Source organism: Apteryx mantelli, chromosome 7 (assembly GCF_036417845.1).
Source record: "Apteryx mantelli isolate bAptMan1 chromosome 7, bAptMan1.hap1, whole genome shotgun sequence".
NCBI classification, from domain to species: domain Eukaryota; kingdom Metazoa; phylum Chordata; class Aves; order Apterygiformes; family Apterygidae; genus Apteryx; species Apteryx mantelli.
Window position 1 is genome coordinate 7,363,020 of NC_089984.1, and position 12,436 is coordinate 7,375,455.

The following is a 12,436-nucleotide window of genomic DNA, read 5'->3' on the forward strand; positions in this document are numbered from 1 at the left end:
ACGCATCCTTTCAAGGGCTCTTGCATCTCACTAGCGACGGTCAGAAATCGGAAACTGCCCCGTACTTATAACCAAGGTGCTCTTTGGGGTGCGGGGTGGAATTTCAGGTCAAATTTTGCTCTCAGCAACCAAAGTCCCTGGCCGATTTCCACCCCCCATTTTTTCCACCGTTGTTTAACACTGCATCAGATCCACCCAGACCTCTGTGGTTAAGACAGATGGATCCACAGGCTGAGTGGAAAGCTGCTTAGATAAGCAGTCTGCAGGGGTACGAGCACAAGGCAGGGCGCAACAGGCTGGCAGAAGTTACCGGCTGTCCCCTGGGCGCTGCGCTCAGCCAACATTACCTCTGCACACGTGCACAAAACCCAGAAGCTTTTCCAAAGGCAAAGCTGGCCTGACGAATACAGCACAAGCAGCCCCAGCGATGCGAATTTTAACAGCCAGTAAGCGCTGAGCGAAAGGGCGACAGCGCTGCAGCAAACCAACCAGCACATAGCTGGGAGGTCGGCACGTAGCACCCGCCGCTGCCGCCGCCGCGGCCGAGCGCTCCGGCTTCTTTGTCCCACGTATTTTCTCCCTGCCCGGCGATCTCATGGAGACGGCAAGGAGCAACACAAGCATTTCGCAGGAGGCCCTCAGCCAACTCACTCCCACGTTTAGTGGCGGTGCAGGGACATCGGCGGCTTGCGAGCGGCAGCGCCGTGCACACAGACGAGGAGGCTGGCGTCCCTGCAGGAAGGCTCAGCCTCGGGTTTCACAGCCGTTCCCACCCCACGGCAGGCTTTTACCAGCAGTAAATCCCAGGAAAAGGGCAGCACCACCACCAGTGTGCTGCCAAAACCTGCCTTTGAAGCTTGGAGGAGAGGGTGCTGGTGGGCTCAGGTGGGCCACGGTGGCAACCACCCTCACCACAGTGTGTCCCCCATAAAGGGGGCACCAGAAGACTGACGTTCAGAGCCATTAGGGGAGATAAAGGGAGAGGTACTCACTTTTCTATGGCAGAAACGTGCTTTGTCTCAAACTTCCCTTTGGTCAGAAGCTCAGGGGTGATTCTCCCCTCGAAGAGCAGCCCCTCCTTGGCCATCTTCACCAGGATGAGCCTGACCAGCTCCCCCATGTACAGCCCGCTCACCATCTTCTCAAACCTGGAGGGAAGGACAGCAGCAGTCACCATGGGCAAACTCCGGTTTTACTCAAAATATTCTTCAACCGCTGAATTCAAAGAGCAAGCCGAAAAGGGAGCACGGGCTGGAAAACACGCTCATCGCATGAGAGCCAAAAACCGCACCTACACGTCAATGAAGGCTGAAACCCTATCGCTTTGGTGGCCATGCCCAGCGCCCGCCTTGCAAAGGGGCCCTGCTTGCTCCTTGCAGCCAAGCCAAGCGCGTTGCTCCCGCAGCGCAGGGCCTGCTCGCCAGGAAGGGTCCAGGCGAACACCAAGCAAGGCCTCGCTACACCAGACTGAACAGGCTTTGAACCGGCAAGCGGGGGGAATTTATGCCAGGCCCCCCCTTTTTCTATTTTTTTTTTTTTTTAAACAGCGCTGATCAAACAACTGGAAAGCAGTCACAAAAGAAGCAAGAACATCTTTAATAAATTAAAGCACATAACGAATTAAATCAAACACAAATACTCGTTTCCAGCTGGCACCCATCCATCTGCTGTGACTCCTCACACTCCCCCTCTCATTTTTACTGCCTCCACAAGCAAAGGTGACTTTGGAGATTCTTCAGTAATATAAGATGTTCCCGAAACCGCAGAAAGTGAGGATGGGAGGGACTTGCAGGCTTTCTAGTCTATCTTCTCTCCCCATGGTCAATGCTAGACACGCTCACCAGCACCAGACCTTTGTCCAACCCGTCCTTAACAAGCTCCAGGGATGGAGGTGGCACAGCCTCCCTCTTCCAGCGCTGCCTTACCCTCGGCATTAAACAGTTTGTCTCTACGTCTGGCCAAAATCTTCCTTCTGCTGCTGAGGAAGAGCTACTTGTCCCATCCTCAGCGAGCAGCATATCCCCTTCCTTTCTGCAGATACCCTTGAGCTACATGAGGGCTGTCACCGCGTTTGTCCCCCACCTCGGACTACCCCAGCTCCTCCTGGGTCTTCCCTGGGGTCGCGCGTGCTGGGCCTGCCTTCCTCCACCGGCTTTGAACCCACCACCGCGCTCTGGGACCTGGCTCTGCAAAGAGATGGCTCCCCCAGCCCAGCGCTTCAAAACACCGCTGATGAGCCCCTCTGACCTTCAGCTCTGGTCTCCCTCAGCTCCCCCAACACTGCCAGGCAAGGCAAAAGGGGGGAAAAAACAAAACAAAACAAAAAAATGACAAGGCACCGGTGGGATCAGAAACGTTACGGACATCCGAGCTGTGGCTGGACTGAGTGAGGGCTCGAGACCTGCTTGAAAAGCAGGAGCAGGATGGGGCTAGAGCTGACGGGAAATAAATGGGGAGAGCGTGGAAACAAATCACGACTCTGAAGACAAGGTGCATCTGAATTACTGAATAAATCAAATGCAAATTTGAGACGAGATCTGAGATAACACAGGCAGCCTGGGACGCTAATAGGCCCTTGCAAGGTAGCCGCTCTGCCTCAGAGTTTGCTCCCCCTCCCTGTTCAGCGCAATAATTAAGATAACAAGCAAGCCTGAGTTAATTTTAATCACCTGGCTCAGGCCAGAACCACAGCGATAAGCTGTGAACCGGAGCCGACAAAGTAAATACCCATAGCCCTAACAGGGACATTTATAACCCTGATCAGATCCCGCACTTCCCGGGGAGGGTGCCCTCCGCTCCAGCGGCTGCTAACGGTGCAATTCCGAAGCAAAGAGCAAACTCTTCAGGGTTCAGGAGAGCCCCGGTCCTCTTCCCAGCCACCTGCCCACCAGGCAGGAGCTCCGGGTGGTCCTCAGCCACCGCTCCAGGCTGCACGGGGCCCCTCTGGCCCTCCTGAGAGGGAGTAACTTCGCCTGGATCACACCACCCATCAGCAGAAGCCAGAAAGCTCGCAAACAAAAGCCTCACTTACAGCTGCTTTCCAGGATTGAGGGAGCCGCGGTCGATCTCGCGGTCGAACTCGGTCCTGATGTCCTCCAGTGAGCCGTCGTCCCCGAAGGCCCCCCACTCCGTGTTAATGCACATCCTCCCCTCGTCGCCTTCCACTAGGTCGATGTGCCTCATCTCCTCCATGTAGCAGGCGTTGGTGCCCGTGCCTTTAGGGAAAGGACGTCAGGGAACGAGCCGCTCAAAGCAGCAAGCCGCGCGCACGCTGCTGCAGCAGCGGTGTGTGTTACCAATGATCAGGCCAACTTCACAACGCTGGTCGTCAAAGCCGCAGGTCATCATGGTCCCGACGGTGTCGTTCACCACTGCCATGATATCCGCGTCGTAGTCCTGACGGGGGAACACAGCATTACCTGTACCATACGGCTTCTCCGGAAAACACCACTTGTGGTTATCACCAGCCCTGCTTATACCCACCAATTTCCCCAGTTAAGGGCAGATAAACCATATGTCTAAACATGACAGCTGCATTTTTTTTAAACATCATCTGCTCTGTCTGTCAATCCCTTTCCCATATCCAAGAACACAGAGCAGATTAATGCACCAGGCAAACCATGAGCAGCAGCAGCAGCAGCAGAGCAGCCTGCAGAGAGCAAAGACCCTGCTGTCAGGTAAACACCCTTACAACAGGAAAGAAAAGGAAAAGGTGCACACGTGAGAGAGGAAGGAACTGTGCAATTAAAAGATCATGAAGCGATTTGTTACAGTTTTTTGAGGAGTCAGTCTAGATAATATTCCCAAGGTGCCTATTTCTCTTGGAATTCACTTAAAACATCTAGGATGCTTATTTCAAGCAAAGACTTCAATAGAAGCATGTAAGCAAATAATGCTAGACTATCAGAGCGATATGCAACCATTCCCTTCCAGGCGCTCTGGTGCGTTACTCTCCCTGCTCCCAGGTCTGACGCAGTAACGGACTACAGTAATGCTGTTTGGTGACGGTCAAACTCAGACTTGCTTAAGAGTCCACTGCCGCCCGGAGCAAATACTGCCCTGGTCGCGATGGATCTGGATTTTGAGTCGTCAACATATTGCCTGGCTGCAAGAGTCGCACGAGCCCAGATTGGTCTCATCTAACGCTAGGTGCCTTGGTACTTGTCTAAATCAGCAACCAAGTCACCCCTATAAAGTCAGCGTTGAGGAACTTTGGGGGGCAACACTGAGCTCGAAACCCCCCCCGAAGCCTGCAACTTGCCCGCACCAAGCTGGGCAAGACCAACCCCAACCATGATGTGCAGCTTCTTGGGAGCAGGTGCCACCAAAAGCACAGCAATTTCTCAGGTTTTGGAGGGTGATAAAATCGCTGAAGATTGCCAGCGAGGTGCCACAACGTCGCCGCTCCCGCTGCCCGTCGGGAAAGGGGATGGCGGGAGCGCGGGATGCTGGCCCCAAAACGCACGTCTCCAGGCGGGACGGCAGACCACACCGTCGCTGGGATCAGCGCAGAAACGGGGCTCTGCGACTGAGCAGCACGCCAGCTTGCCTGGACACAGAACGAGACGCGAAGAAAGCGCGGCTTACCCCCCGTTTCTTGATGGCCCTGTTGAGCAGCTTCACGACATCGGCTCCCTCCACGCCGCTCGCTTTGAAGCGCTTCGTCCAGGTGATCAGGACGCCCTGAGGGAAGAGCAGAGCCACGCTGACCACGGGGCCGGCACGAGCCGAGACGCAGCCGTGACTTTATTCTTCTTCTTTGAAAACAAGACATTTGTACTTCAAACGCATCCTCAGGTCTCTCTTCTGACGTGACCTACCAACCCAACCTGGGACAACTGATGGTCTTTGACCCTCATCAACAGTCGCTGGAGAGATGGGAAACGTTTTCCCCTCTCCCTTGCTAGGAAGCGTTTTGTTCACATTTATCTCTTCAGCCTGCTCTTCTTCCTCTTACTCCTCAACAGTTTTTCTCGGAAAACCATTTAATCCTTTGGGGCCACAGAAATTGGCTGCTCTCAGAGAAAGACTAAAGGGAAGGGACGGGGGGCATCTGCAGGAGCGGGAGGCAGCCGGGCACGATCGCCGGGGCCTGTTTCACCGTGGGACGGCGCCCACGGGTTAAGGCAAACACTAGAAGTGTAGCACGGGTTAAAATCCTTAAATATACACATGCGTGCGTATACGTGTGCAAAAAGCGAACTGCCAGCACTCGCTGTAAATTGAACATACGAGTGACTATGTACATACCTAGAAAATCATGACATGTTACGGTTAGACACAAATCTAGGGCTAGAAGTCACTTTTATACTGACAAGGATGAATAAAAATAAGAAACGACCAAAATTAAAAATTAAATTAAGATGAAGCTAAGCAAAACACAGGTATAAAATGATAGGTTACAGTTAAAAAAAAAAAAAAAAAAGTGGCATGCAGCATGGATCAAATTTAAAAAAAAAGTCCCGATATTGAATTCCCTGTCTGCAAACTGTCTTAAAGAGATTGAAGATCCCCCCGGGAGCAGAGGCAAGCCAGGAACGAATCCAGCCCGCAAACCCATTTTCCAGCCTCCAAAAGTACCTTCTTTTTTCATTAAGGGACACTCTCCCTCGTCTCTTATCGTACCCCTCCTCTGACGCTCAGCTCCGCGTCTCTGACGTCCCCAGCCGCCCCCGGAGCGCGCGGTCACGGCTGCGTCTCCGTGTGCTTCGGCACCCGGGCCCGGGCACGAGCACCCCGCACGCACCCGCACAGCTTTGCTTGAGGGCGACCCGGCTTCGCACCCGCTCTCCCCGCACGGCTCTGCTGCGGCCGGGAGCCTTCGCCGAGCCGCGCCGAAGCCGACCAGGCATTTACCAACCAATTACTCTCCGTTTTTCACCGCATTCGAGCCCTGCGTTGGTGTTTCGGCTCTTGGCCTCGCTCAAGTGGCGTGAAATGCAACAAAAATAATGCATATTTTTGCAAATAATGCAAAAATAACGGCCTCGCCTGACCTTTCTCAGAACCAGCCTTCGTGGCGCGGGGGCACCGGCCCGCCTACAGCACTGCAAGCTAAAAGAGTAGGTCGCGCTTTCCGCCGTGCAACCTCGCCGCGCTCCGCACGGATGCAACCGCTCGGTCCCGGCGCTAATTTGGCGCCCGGTTGCCACGGCAATGCTGTACGAGGCGGCTGCTGAGCCGCACGCTACAGCGAGGCACAGGGGGGGAATATCGTAGTGCGGGAATTGCACCCGGAGCAACGTCACTCGGGTATTTCCAGCCCGTTTTGCAGGATCTCCCTTGCAGGCGACCGCCGGCTCCCCGAGGCGCCGAGTGCCCAGCCCGTGGCAGTGCTCAGCACCGCTCCTCGGAGGGCCGACCCCAACCCGCATCGGCTTCTGCGTCCAGCGAGCGCAACAAAACCTGAGCAAACGCCGCCGGGCCGCATCTCTTCCGCTTGCGGCCTGCCGGGAGAGGTGAAAAAGGCTCTGTAACAGCCAGGCAAAGTTGCTGCCGTGTTTGCGCCGCAAACCGTAACGCTGAGGATCTCGTGCGGAGCCAGCACGAGGCCACGCTCCATGCTTCACCGTCACCTCTTAATCAGCTCTTCCAGTGAGCTATACCACTCACTTATTCCCAGAAATGATGCCTTTCTGGGATACTGCTTTCATAGCCGTGGCTTAATACCACGGTAGCTCTTTTGCACATTAAGAAAATCGGGACACATTCTTACCTCATCCAGCTTGGATTGCCGGCACGGGAAAGAAAACGTAAACCCGACTGGTAATTTCTTGTCTTTGATCTGTTGTTTCTCCATGAAGTCTCCCAGGCATTCAGCGACATGATCAAAAAGCTATAAAAAGGGGAAAACATAGAACAACCATGAATCGAGATATAGCTTAGGGCAGAGAGTATTTCAAACCGAGTATGAAAACTGTGCTGGGTGGGGGAAGCAGGGAACGTATCTGCTCCAAGTTTTTTTAAGACATGTAAGTGACAGAACTCTGAGGCAGCGAATATTAACACCTTAGTAATTAATAAGTTACAAAATCAGTTGTTCTTTAATGCATCTAATTCTGCATGGCATCTTCTACACCAATATAAAAATGCTTTTCCTGGAACAAGAGGCACGTGACTCTCCCGCCTGCCATAATCCTTCTACCTAACACTGGAGGAGAACAAAATATTCTTTTAACCTTTCGTTAACAGGACGATGCATCTTAGAAGAGTACATGGGACTGAATCCCATGCAAGGCTAAGCACTTTTACAGAGATGCAGCAGAGATCAACATCTGCTGAACGCAGGCATTGCTGAGACCAGCAAAGTCAACACCGCGCAGGACCAACCCAAAACACGTCTAAATCAACATCTCCATCGCCTTCCCGGTCCCGCGCCTGTCTGCGCGGCTCCTGCCGCTGCTGGGCCGGTTTTCCAGCAGCAGGATTTGCACGTGCGGGTGAGTGCAAGAGGCGGGCAGAGACGCGGGGAGGTCTCCCGCTCGCAGCTATTCGGAAAGGCCCTCGGCTGGATTGCAACGCCCGAAGCCGCTCACAAGGCAGAGATCAAGCCCTGTCCATCAAAACAGCGCAAATACACACAGGTAGGCACCAGGACCAAAAAGCCACCCGTGCCTTGAACTGACCAACACTGCAAATGGATGTTAAACCGATTAACGAGCCTCCTCTTGCCCCAGAAGATAACTTCACGTTTTAGCTCCCTGAAGCAAAATCCAGCTGCAGCTTTGGTGGGCAGAAGCTGGGAAAACTGCCCAGAGCAGTGGGGACGACTGGAAGGGAGCGCACACAGGTATCCGTCCCGGCTGCTGGCTGCAGCGAGCTCTCCCAGCTTTATTCAGAAGGATTCACACAATCTCAGAGAGACAGAAAAGCACTACAGACAGACTGCAGCAATCCTGAGCCTGAAAAGGAATATTGTGCTGTCTGAAGCAGGCCAAGAAGTGGCATGTGTAGCATTAACGTTTAACAGAACACAGTTCAACCCATTCCTAAAACGAGCTCAAATTTGATTAAGCACAATTACAGTGGTTTCCCAGGGGAAACACTGCCATTCATTGTTCCGGGCAAATCGGGGGCATTTAACTGAGCAGACACAGCGGAAAAGACTGGGAAAAGAATACACACTGCACTTCTGTAATACTGTTTTCAGCTGTCCAGATGAGGGGGAGAGAAAGAGGAGTTACCAAAAGAAGAATTTTAGTTAAGCAACAAAATACAACAGTTCCTGCAAGAGGAGCACAGCAGCAACAGGATTATACGTTTCTGGAAAGTCTTCCATCTTGCTAAACCCTCGGGTCCTACTAAACTTGCAGCTGCCACCAGGACTACAGATGTTAACTGAGGGCCAACTGCAGCCCACGCAGGAAGCAGAAGTTTTGCAACAAAACCCCTCCCTTGCACCACGAGCCCCCGGCGCAGAGGGGTCTCGCGCGATCCCTTGAGAGCCTCCTCCGCGGACGAACGCCCCGGCGGGCCGGCAGCGACACGCCACAGCTCATTAGGTGCGCGGAGAGCGCCCCGCGGTCAGCACGGCGCGTGCATGCACACCCCGCCGCCGCGGCGCGCACGGGCAGAGCGAGTTAACCATTAGCCACGTTCGTGGCATGACAGCAGCAGCGTCTACTCCGTACTGCATAACCTTGCTGAACCTTTCTTTTTTTTCTTTTTTTCCTTTTTTTTTTTAATAAAGCACAGTAAGAAGACATTGCTCAAAAGGAGAGAAGAAAGAGAGGTGCATTTATTGATTTTGCTACCATCAGTTTTAGCCAGCTCCTAAGGAGACTCAAGAAAGCATCTATACATGCACTGCCCATAATACCACCCAAACCTCACATCTGCGAGGACAGGAGAGGCGACGCTCTGCGGTTCCTGCGGATTTCATTAAAACAGGGCAGGCAGATGGAGGAGAAACCCAAATCGCTGCCCACTCCCGGGCATCGTGTGCGGTGGGCAACGACGTGAGCAGAACACAAAAAGCAACACGTAAATCGAGCCTTAAACGCACTGCCATTCTCCGAGTTGGTGAGGAAGACTTCTTACTAAGTTTAGACTCACTATGATACTGCTGAAGTCAATAGGAGTTTTGCCCTTGACTTCAGCTGGGAATGGCAGAAGTCTGCTCGTGCCCGACAGGTGGACAAAAATAGAACTTTGAATGCAGTGGAGTAGAAAATACCAAAACGAACTGTGCCAGCGAGGCATGAAGCCATAAATCACGATCCCTCCAATAAGCTGATTATGTCTTGGGATTTTAAGCGTGTAACTCACCGAAGTTAATGACACAGCTTGCTGAAAAGCACATTAGTAACCTACACCGCACAGGAGGTTCGCTGCAAGTATTGCACTAATCTGGCTCGCAGCTTCAGGAGAACCTGAGTCGGGAATGTCGGAGTCCTCAGGACCAAACCACCACCTGCTCAGGTGCCTCCCGGCATCCGTCACGCTTCCCTGCGAGGTCTCACGGCACAGGGAACAGCTCAGCTGTGGTTAGGTTCTGTCATGGGACATCTCAGGACCTGGATCTAATCCTGACGATCCTCCCAGTCTTTTCCAGGTACTTAAATACTGGAAATGATCTAGGCTGCATCTCCACCAGGGTGACCTAAGCTACGTCTCTTCTCCCCAGGGTAAGCAGAAGCCGCCCTTGCTTGCCTCTTCTCTAGTCTAAAAGCCGTGACAAAGCCGATCAGTCTGAGCTCCGTGCTACTGGTTCTCAGCAGCCAAATTGCCTTTGGATATTTAAAAAGTAAAATATTATCAAGACAAAGCACACTGATCCATCTAGGCACAGAGTCAGCGCAAGACAGGACGGAGATGCGATGTCTCCTTCAGGCTCCCTCCCCTGCTTCTTCCGCTTGCCTTCATCCCAAACCTGCCTCCTCACCGCCCGCCGTCTGGGCTGCTCGTTCGAACCGGCGTCATGAGCGCGATCCCGGGGATGGGGGGCCCCCAAACCTTTCCCCTTCTTCAGTCAGGGGCTGCTCCGCGAGTTTCCCAAAGCCAGAGCAGCAGTAGGATGGCTCAGCTACACAACGGCACGGGGCGCCTCAAGGCTGGGCAGCCTTGGAGAAGCCGGAGGCAGAAACGCCAGGATGAGGCCGCTGCCTGCTGAGGGAAGGGCAAAGGAGCGCCGGGCACAGCTGGTGGTGCCGAGCTGGGCATACTTATTTGTGGGAATACTTGTTTCCCTACCTCCGCCTGCAACAGGCAGCTCGGCTCGGCTCAGCTCCCCTCCGAAACCTCGCCGTGGGAAAGCTGCTGCATGCCCTTTCGGCCAGATAACAAAGTAATAATATTGGGAAAAGCCTTTAAGAAGAATGTGTTTTATTATCGTAGTTCAGATACCACAAAAATTTTTATATCAATGCTACTTACGAGCAATAGTTGCCATCTGATGCATGCTACTGCATAAGAATGTAGCAGTGGTTATTACCTATAAATGTTAATGTTATTAAGGTGACTACAGAAAATATACTAAGGATAGAAATGCCCTTTACATCATTTTTTGATTTTTTTCATTCTTTTAAAACAGACCAAGTTTCCTACAGGTCTCCTCTCATATTCTTAAATAGCACCTCATTCTAAAAAAAAAAAAAAAAAAAAAAAAGTATAAAAAACGTCCCTTCCAACAATAAAAATTACCTGTTTTGTGTTACACTGACAGAGACACATTTGTATATAAAATACTCATTGTAATCCAATTCTTAATCATAAAAAGAAAACAAATTCTTCCAAACAACCAAATCTGAAATCCAAGTAAATGGATTCAGATATTGTTTTCCACTCTTAGAACACAAGAGACTAAAAAAACATACCATTTATTCAGCAAAAATTAAGCTGAAGTTGTCCCAAAGCATCCCATCAGCTTCCTGTGATGTTTTTAATGTACTCATAATTTTTCACGAATGCTGAGCTCCTCAGACTGCCAGGATAGATACTTGCGCTGTCATCAATATTTCTGTCCATCATCTAGCACTCCCTTTGCAGAGCTGGGCTTGCTACTTGCTCACAGAAACCAAGTTGTTTTCCTGCTCTTCATTCCTGTCTGTGGCAAGTAACTTTACTATAGGAGTATATACTTTCTTCTAACTCGGCCAAAAGTCTCCCACACAATAACAGCAGGTTTGCAGTACTCTTGAATGCTCTTTTACTAACTACTGTTGATTTAGTCTCATTATCATAGGCATAACTATTAAAATGCTAAGATCATTCCTGCATTTTTTGGTTTTTGGGGGTTTGTTTTGGGGGTTTCCCCCACCCCCTCAAATGACAGTGTAAAAACAGCTAATCTTTAGAGATACATCCTGAAGAGATGACACTTACCCGTGTCCCACTGCCATGCATGATGTCTTCAGGCGTATTATAAATTTCACTTTCCATTTGTACCGTCTGCTTCTTCTCGTGCGACACCTTCACCCGCAGAATTCGAAAATAAGAACCACCAAGATCCAGCGCAATGAAGTCTCCTTTCTCTATGGGGAAAACAAGACATAAGCGATTAAACTTTGTACGCAACACGCATTCGGAAAACACCAAGTATATGTTAAGTATAAAGTATAGTGTATATAAGCAAGCACACGGTGCTTATAGCAAGTAATTTCTGTCTGCAGTGCATCTGTTTGAAGCGTCAGGCTAATTCCTTAAAATTTAGCACAAAGTTAGTGCAATGGCAACACTGAGCGTCGACGGTACAAGGACAACTATTAGGAGGGTTTGTCCAAAGAGAGCGGGCTGGCAGCGGACAGCCCGTATCCAGGTCTTATGACCGAGCTGGCAAAGATCTCGGGAGCGAGCTGAAAAGACGTTGAGCACAGAGAGTAGAATGAAGCTTCCCTGCGAGTTTCACACGCTGCCCAGCTATCCGCGAAGTCACGCTTTCGCTGCTGCCTGCAGAGCAAAGCAAACACGTTTCACCGGGCCGGCGAGGGCGGGCAACGGCGCTATCTCGCCTTATCAAGGAGGGAGCAAACAAAGCGAGCGATCGCCGAAGCCCGAGGAAGAGGTCGCATTTGGGGAAGCAGGGCACACCGCGGTTATCTGCCGGTCCCAAAAGTCCCGCGAGCTTCGGGCGGCCCAAGCTGCTCTCCTTTCGCCAGGGCAAGGCGGAGGTGCTCGCCGCAGCCGGCACCGCTGCTGCGGGGTCCGACCCATCTCCCACACCATCCTGACCCCATCCCGGCCTCTCGTTTCTATTCGCTCTTCCTGTCAATTTAAACTACGGCTTTGGGAAGGCCATTCCCAACATCTTCACCATTTTTCCATTTCTACCTAAATTCGGTGCAGAAAGACCCTTAATGGTCCAGAAGACCATTAGCTGTTGAGTGCCATCTCAAACTTCAACTCGGCTCTCAAAGCCCTCTGACCCCACGTTGCCATCCAAAAAAAAAAAAAAAAAGAAAAAAAAAAAGTGCTGGGTCTGCAATTTACCCACTAGGAT

The 12,436-nt window shown here is 51.8% G+C and overlaps 1 protein-coding gene across 6 annotated transcripts in view; it reads right to left on the reverse strand.

Moving 5' to 3' along the window:
• The window catches only part of LOC106486937 (hexokinase-1), a 40,403-nt gene that overhangs the window by 14,544 nt on the left and 13,423 nt on the right, over nt 1-12,436 (reverse strand). For all 6 annotated transcript variants that reach the window (XR_010884693.1, XM_067299736.1, XM_067299735.1 and 3 more), the window contains 6 exons: nt 11,323-11,471; nt 6,716-6,835; nt 4,588-4,683; nt 3,297-3,396; nt 3,032-3,215; nt 993-1,148 (listed from right to left, as the gene is read on the reverse strand). Coding sequence is in view for 5 of the 6 variants with exons in the window: in XM_067299736.1 (XP_067155837.1) it covers nt 993-1,148; nt 3,032-3,215; nt 3,297-3,396; nt 4,588-4,683; nt 6,716-6,835; nt 11,323-11,471 (805 nt within the window). In the remaining variant the exon portion in view is untranslated. The remainder of the gene's footprint in view (nt 1-992; nt 1,149-3,031; nt 3,216-3,296; nt 3,397-4,587; nt 4,684-6,715; nt 6,836-11,322; nt 11,472-12,436) is intronic.